The sequence below is a fragment of the Pinus tabuliformis genome, chromosome 5_2, assembly GCF_031772625.1.
Source record: "Pinus tabuliformis cultivar Carrire ecotype Pingquan chromosome 5_2, CPIR1, whole genome shotgun sequence".
NCBI lineage: Eukaryota > Viridiplantae > Streptophyta > Pinopsida > Pinales > Pinaceae > Pinus > Pinus tabuliformis.
This window is the reverse complement of record NC_142306.1, coordinates 374254560-374263110: the sequence shown is the minus strand read 5'-3', so window position 1 is coordinate 374263110 and position 8551 is coordinate 374254560. Positions and strand designations below refer to the sequence as shown.

At 31.8% G+C, this 8551-nt stretch overlaps 1 protein-coding gene across 2 annotated transcripts; it reads left to right on the top strand.

Moving 5' to 3' along the window:
* The first annotated feature begins 6586 nt into the window (after positions 1–6586).
* LOC149159017 (phospholipase A2-alpha-like) lies at positions 6587–8161 on the top strand. Of its 2 annotated transcripts, none has more exons than XM_089433432.1 (3): positions 6587–6793; positions 7070–7109; positions 7554–8161. In XM_089433432.1, exons 1-3 carry the CDS (start codon positions 6707–6709, stop codon positions 7883–7885), a joined length of 459 nt encoding a protein of 152 aa, XP_089289558.1. In that variant the 5' UTR covers positions 6587–6706; the 3' UTR covers positions 7886–8161. The 2 variants fall into 2 exon arrangements, with proteins under 2 accessions (XP_089289558.1, XP_089289557.1); XM_089433431.1 differs by having other exon boundaries at positions 7545–8101.
* The last annotated feature ends 390 nt before the right edge of the window (positions 8162–8551 follow it).

Below are 8551 nucleotides of genomic sequence, written 5' to 3'. Positions count from 1 at the left end.
TTGAAAATTATCTAGTGACCAAAAAGTTAGATTTTTGGAATTTTGGATTCAAAACATCCACTTTGTTTGCCACAATACCTAGTGTGTCATCTGGCCTCCACCTTAGAAACACCCCAACACTCCTTTTTCCTTACGAACAACACCACATAAAACTAAGTCCACGTAGTAAAACCTCTGCTTAATCAATTATCTAAGTTTTTAAAATCCTTTGACTTTATCCTAATATAAAAAAAAGTGCTCATTTTCTGATATTTTGTATTTTTGGACCTCCGTATTCCACATCACCTACCACAAAAGGTGACGCATTGACTGCCACATCGAATTATCCTTACCAATTTCGCCATATCACCACACCATGTTGGCATGCCACATCACCTAGAACCTACTCTTCATTCCACATCATTATTTCACACCAGCGCTTACTTACCTATAGGGTCTGAACTTGCTCATGTGGCCTACTGCACTGACACCTAGATCAAAGTTTTCCATTAAGACTAATTTACACAAAATTTAGGATGTTTGGATACTTATATCTTCAAATATTATGAATCCCTGGTCCCATCACTTGATAGACATTACATGATGACTCAAATACATTAATGAAGGTCGAAAATAGTTACATTTTCCAACACCACCCCCCCCCCTGCGACCTCTCTCTGCCTGCTTCTCCCACTCTCTGTTTCTCTCTTTTTCCCTCTCTCTCTCCCCCCTCCATCCATATGATTGAGAATTCTCACTCTATGTAATCAATAATATATGTAAGGTCTAATATAATAATACTTATAGTAGAGATTATTATTATTATTATATATTGGAATTAATAATCAATATTATTGATTATTATATCAATAATAATATATAATGAAATAACTTATTAAAGAAATAATAATATGTTAACTTTACATTATAGACAAACCAATTTGTTCTAATCAAGCTCTATGTCTTACATTTTACATTTTAAATTTATATATGTTTTTATTTGAATATTAATTAAAACATAGGAAGATGACATTTGTTATTATTTTTTTTATGTATATTTTTTTCAACATTTAAAAATATTGACATACTTACGTTATGTCTATAGTAATCCCCTATACTGAGTTGCACAACACCTCTCCACATAATATATATATATATATATATATACAAAGGCATCGAAATATTTTATTTATGACTCAAATTCAATTTTTTTAATATTATTAATATTTTTTAAATGTCAAATATTAATTTTTTACTAAGAAGCGAATGGATTATGCAACTACCTCTTATTATTCTTAGTAGAATATATGTGTGTGTGTGTGTGTGTGTGTATTCTCTCTTTATATATAAAGTTGATATTGAAATAAATTAGTTAACAAGAATATTCATTTGTTCAATTGAGGCTTATGTGATCCATATCAAGTTTTATGAGAAGATTTTTTGGCGTAAATCACATTATAATACATTTGTCGACACGTTTCGAACCAACGAGTGTGGTTCATCGTCAGGACAAGTTGAAGAACCAGATCATGGCTGCATGTTAAATAGGGAGAGCAGATCTTCCAACGGCTAAGTTTGACTCGGAAACAGCTATATCAGACTGGGCAACTAGACTGGACCAACGGCTATAATTGACCATGAAACAGCTAAATTATACTAGCCAACCGTACTGGACCAAGGGATAGGGACATGTACTAATATTATATTTGATAATATTATTTAATTATAATAATATTATTAGATAAATAATTATTCAATGTATTAATAGTGTTTAATATACATATTATCAATATTATTAACATAATTTTTTTAATGTTTTGAATCCTATTAATGTCTGAAATAATAATCTTATGAATGCTATATATGAATATTTATTTTAATACTTTTATGTTAGCCATGTTTATTATTTATGTAAAATGTTAACTATGTTTATGTTAATATGTTAATAGTAATTTGTTAATAGATCTAGGGATTGCTAATATTAATAATGGTATGGATTTATTATTACTCTTAATATTCCTAAATATATAACTACAATAATAATATTATAAATTTAATTATTATTTTACAAATTATATTATGATTAATAATAATAATATTAATATTAATAATATTAATATTAATGGTGTGTATAACTTATTAATAGAGCTTAATAATTAAATATAAATTTAAAACATTAAGCTATCTAACGTAAACTTAAACTTTCTAATTAAATATAAATTTTAGATCAATAACAATCTCTAATAGATAATTTTTTAAACCCATTAAGTTAGTTAGATAATGGACCATCTAATAAACTTAAGAAAAAGAATATGAGGGAAATTTCCCTAAAATGGCTAAACCCAAAGAGGAACTAATGAGAGAGAAAATAGTTTGATTTAACAAGCTATTTAAATTAAACTGAACTCATTAATATTTAGGGATAGAAAAAGCATTATTATTTCATGAATAGACAATTTGTTCAAATCATTAATTGAGAAGGGGTGAAAGAGACCAAGCGACCATAAAAATCAAAGAGACGATAAAATAGGAAACAACAATGAACCAGAAGACAAGGGGGGGAAAGGACTAGGAAGAGAGGGCAGGGATCCAGCAACTGCTGATTTTCCAGCCATCATCTCTATTGAGATTGCTCGACCTTTTTCAATCTCAATGTCTTCCCTAAATTTCCGATGATGAAACTGTGCAACCTTAGCAATAATCCTCAATACAAACGTGATGTTTAGTCTTCTCAGCATGCTCTGCTAGTGCGAAAGACCGGGTCCTCCCATGTTTTAAGTCTTTTGAGTGCTCATTAATCCTCTGATTAATAGAGCGACCAGTCTTGCCAATATATGGGATCCCACAGGAATAGGGAATAATATAGACACCTTTCATGTCCTTGGGGTCAACCAGATCCTTTACCGATCGGAGGGAGCTATGGATGGTTTTAAGGGGTCTAAAGGTCAAGGGAACATTATGCTTCCTAAGAATCCTTTCAATATTATCAATGGTCCCTTGGATAAAAGGTATATGGACCCCTGAGACTCGCTCTTTAGGGTCTTTCCTGACCAACGAATTCTTGTTGGCTTTAAGGAAATCCCTCTGACCAAGGTGCCTACTATAACCGTTATTAACAAAGACATTAAGGAGATGGGCTTTCTCTTTATCTAGGCTCTTTTCATCAGAAATTCTCAGTGCACAAGTAGCAAGTGTGTTGAGAATGCCCAAATTTGTAGCAGGGAAATGATGGGAGCTGGCATGAAGATACTACTCAGTATGTGTTTTCTTATGAAACACTTGGTGGGAGAAGGAACCATCATTATTCTTCGAAATAAGAACATCGAGGAAAGGAAGGCATCCATCGACTTCTTGTTCCATAGTGAACTTAATGGTGGAGGATTGTTTGTTGAGATGCTTGAAGAAAAGATCCAACTCATCTTGGCCATTAGACCAGACAACACCCGTGTCATCTACAAATCTCTTCCAAACCTTGGGCAAGAGATGGGCTGAGGCCAAAGCCTTGGATTCAAAATCTTCCATAAAAAGATTAACAACAACTTGTGACAAGGGGGAGCCCATGGCAACACCATAGGTCTGCTCATAGAACTCGCCTTCGAAGCTGAAAAAAGTGGAAGTGAGACATATCTCAACTAACCGAGTGGTATCAAGGTCCATGAGTCAGTTGATAACCTCCATGGCCTCATTTATAGGAATGCAAGTGTAAAGGGAGACCACATAGAAACTCACAAGAATGTCCCCAGGGTCAAATTTTATGCCCTTAAGCTCTTCAACAAAGGACGCAGAGTCTTTGACGAAAGACTCCGTAAGGCCAACTAAGGGTCTAAGCTTCAAGGCAAGGTATTTAGCAAGAAGGTAAGTAGGACCACCGATGGTGTTGATAATGGGCCTCAAGGGAGCCCCCTCCTTGTGAATCTTTGGAAGCCCATAGATCCTTGGAGTAATGGGGCTACTCTCAATGAGTTTATGGCAAAAGGAACCCATAGAGCTACTGGACTTGATAGCAAGAGCCACAGTTTTAGAGATCTTTTTCAGGGGATTCTTGGAAACTTTTTTATAACTTCCACTATTACACAGATGATCTAACATCTTCTGGCGATAATCCTCTTTGTCGAGGATGACAACAGCCCCTCCTTTTTCGGCTTTTAGAACCACGATATCTTTATTCTAGTTTAAGGATCTGAAGGCATCAAATTCATATAGTTTATTTAAATTATGAATTGAAGTATTTTTTAAATATATAATAATTGTTCCTCTCAAAATTATTTTCCCCTTTTATTTAACTTATCTATTTTCATAGTTTATATAAAATTATGTTATTTTGCATAAACATCTAAATATTTTATTTATAGTTTATTTAAATTATGAATTGAAGTATTTTTAAAATATATAAAATTTGAAAATATTATTTTTCCCCTTTTATTCAATTTATATATTTTCATAGTTTATATAAAATTATGTTATTTCACATAAACATCTAAATATTTTATTTATGGGTGAGAGTTGGAGTGAAATATTGTGATTATCATTTTTCATAATGCTTTTAATTAAAACTAATAGAATATGTATGTTCATTTTTGTTTTAATTAGTCAAAATTCCTTATTATGTAGAGAATATTTTATTTTTTTATTTAAAAATGGATACTTACCAACTCTAACACAGAAGCAATTACACATCTCAAATCTCTGTCATATTGTGTTTAAAATGAGTCTCTCACCTCAATAAAAAAGAAATTGTTTTTTTATGTAGAGAATATTTTATTTTTATTTTAAAATGGATACCTACCAACTCTAGGAAATGAAATTGTTTTTTATGTAGAGAATATTTTATTTTATTTTTTATGATGAGCACATAAGGAATTACACATTTATGCCATATTGTGTTTAGAATGCACCTCTCACCTTAATAAAAAGGCTTTGTGATAATAGCGTGACTTACTAATACCACATGCCCAAAAAAACATAATTTATGTTCATATGACATATTTTTAAATGAATTTTTTTTCAATTAATCAATTCAATTAAAAGCTTAGAAATAGTATAAATACTTTGAAGATAAACCTCAACCTTTGATTTGCGATTACTACTGAGAATATTGTAAAATATTCTTTTGAAGTTAAATCCATATCATCTACTTAATAATCATTGATAATTAAATTGAAATTTTGAAAACCCTTCCAAAATAAACAAGTTTATGTGTAATATCTATATATATATATATATATATATATATATATATATATATATATATATATAAAACTAACCAAAAACTCAAATTAAATGGAAAAAATGAAATATTTAAAAGTTTAAATACTTTATTTTTTTATATTTTTAATAAATACCATTAAGATCTAATTTATAATTATTGGTGAAATTATAAGTTTCCATTATTTAAATTGTATTTTCAAATATATGAATAAATTAAATGTTTTGAAAAACTATTTATACCATAAAAATTATACAAATTTAATAAATTAAATTTAAAATTATAATATTTTTAAATTAAATTTTACACAAAATTAATTAATATAATTAAAAATTTGACATATTTAAATTCACTTTTAGATAAGTGATCTAAAACATGGTACATCACTAAGATTTAAATTTTTATTTTTTTTAACCAAAATTTAAATAAAAATTCATTGATAATACAATTTCTGATTAAATTATTATTTTTATTTATTCAAAATATATTTTTAAATACACCATTTAATAATTTAAAAAATCTAAAAAACAATCTACAAACATTCAATTCAATTGATGTAGAATTCTCACTTTTAAAATTGCAAATCTAAAAGAGCAACTTACAAACATTCGATTTAGGTAGACTTCTTCTTTTTAAAATTGCAATGATTTTTAACTAAATTTCAAACAAAACCTATCCAAAATATTGAAGCTTTTTTCAGATCAAAAAAGCATAATTGTATTTATATCAGAAATATAAACATAGCATTATGTACCAATACATTTAAGGGACTGTCTCTCATATAGATGAAGAGACTGTCTCTCATATAAATGAAACTATGCAAAGGGATGGAGAACTTGTCACAAAAATAAGCCCCAACCATACTGATAGGCATCAACAGTGCATGCCAAAAAAAACTAACAAACATAAGAGATATGAGTCTAAAATAGTCTAACTGTACTTAGAGAAGGCAATATTTAGCCGCTGAAAACAAAGAAGATCATAACACCATATACCGATACACTTCTCACCGTTGAAGTTAGAAGGCAATATTTAGCCGCTGAAAACAAAGAAGATCATAACACCATACACCGATACACTTCTCACAGTTGAAGTTACAACGACTTTAAATTAAATTTCAAGCAAAAACCCAAGTGAAAATATACCCTACCCTACCCCTCATGTCAGATGGTATCCATGTCAGATGGCCAGCATAAATGTGGTTACTGGCTATCCACGTGTCAACTGAAAGCAATTATACGTTTGGGTCATTTCGCATGGTTTACTTCGTTGAAAAATATATGTTTTTCCATATGGTTTATATTAGGTCGGTTCATTCAATATATGATAAAAAGATCCTAAATTGTTCAGAAGTTTCCAAAGGAGTTGGATGCGTAGTCAATTTCAGAGACATTGGTGGAAGCTCTTTTCCAAGCACCCAGGGAGGAGACGTGAAACACAATCAAAGCAGAAACATTATACGCCATTCCAATGATTTATACCACCAAATTTTCCATGGGCCATCAGATCAGTTGAGGATACATGGCCACCATTAGAAGCCCATTGGATTTACTGCTCTGTTTTCTTCTCCTGCAGCCTGTTCTCTGCTCTCCTGACACTTCACATTTGGTAATTATATTTGAATGCTTTAATGTTTTTGCGAGGAGTGGGAAGTTTATAGTGAGAAATCGTACCACAGAAACAATTTTGTATACATAAAATTCCAAAACTGGACCACAAGACTTGTGAGGATAAACCACAAGAGCAAATGATTGAAAATATATATTAATATGATAACAACATTCAATTCAATTAATAGATCTGTGAGATAAATTGCTTATTTCATGCCAAGCAATAGAATGTCAGTGAATTGATTCTAATTATGTTGTTATTGGTGGAGTGCAGGAGGACTGTAGCAATCGGTGCGAGTCGAAATTCTGCCGAGGTCTGTCTCCTTATCTTCAGTTTTGAATTTTTGGAGATTAAAATATGGGATGGAATACTAGATTTTGTTTCAAGTGGGAAGTGGGATTGTTGATGTTAGGCAAAAGGAATTGAGGTGTGATTACTGATGTTTAAGGGATTAGTTTAACAAATTAGTGTTAATATCTTTTTGGGTATTCTTTTGTGGGTTTGTTTATTAGAGATTCATTCACATTTCTTCCATTTTCAACCAGATTCTCCTTATCACTAATTTTGATTTTCCTAAAGATTTAAATAAGTGATGGAGTATTAGATTTTGTTAGTTTGTTGGTAAGTTTCTGGCTAATTTTTCATATAGATGTCCTGCTTTTTAGAAATATCATTCACAAATTCTTTCCCATTCAAAGAAGGTCTTCCTTGAAAAATGAATGTGACTATTGATGTAATTTAATGGCAGAGGCCCCAGTTCTAAGGTATGGGCGATACTGCGGAGTGTTTTACACTGGATGCCATAACGAAGCTCCCTGTGATGGGCTGGACAGCTGCTGCAAGGATCACGACTATTGCATTACAAGCTCTGGCAGTTATCTCAACGTCCAGTGCAATCAGAAATTGCTGGACTGCCTGAGCGCTTTCCTTAGTTCTGGACAACCACAGTTCGCAGGCGCCACGTGTCGCAGCCAGACGGTAGTGAATACCATCGAGTTTGCGATAAAGGCAGGTGTGTGGATCGGAAGCAGGGTACCGCCCCATGACCTCCAAATATCCTCTGCCTCCAAAGGTTTTCATTGGGGCTAATAAAACTCGCTGCTTCACATATAATTTCAGAGATGGTATTGCTGTTTGAAACCTACTGCCCAAAATATTTAGATGATAAAGGCCATGGATATGAATCAGAACGGGAGTCAAGAACGGGGAGATGTTTAAGCCCTTATTCTTCCATGGCAGTGTGAATTATATGTTAGCGATAACATGAGATATGGCCAGAAAAGTAAGCATTGATATGAGTTCCCACTTTTGGTCCAACGCCAAGTTCGTACAGTTGTTGGACCTAAAAGTATATTCTTTTGTACTTTTGTACATCCTCTTTCATTATTGCACATACTGTACTATTGGAAATTCTCTTTTAGTGGTGAAATATCTTGGGTAACAAGCACTTCCAAGTGGATTTTGTTTTTGGTCTTTTAGATTTTTCTTGGTAATTATCTATCCTAACTTAGTTGTTGAATAATCCATGGTCGTTATGGGTTAGTCTCAGGGCATCAACCTATTTTCTAGGGTCAAAATAAAATTTTAATTAATTATGCAATTTTGTTTTTTTTAAACATCCTTTAAACTCCTAACATGAACAACTAAAGGTGTAGTAGGGTAGCCATTTGCTAGTGTAAGGACATCAAATTCATAAAATGAAGCCTTCTTTTCTTAGATCTACCAAGGTCTAGAACCCATCTCATATTTTCCCCC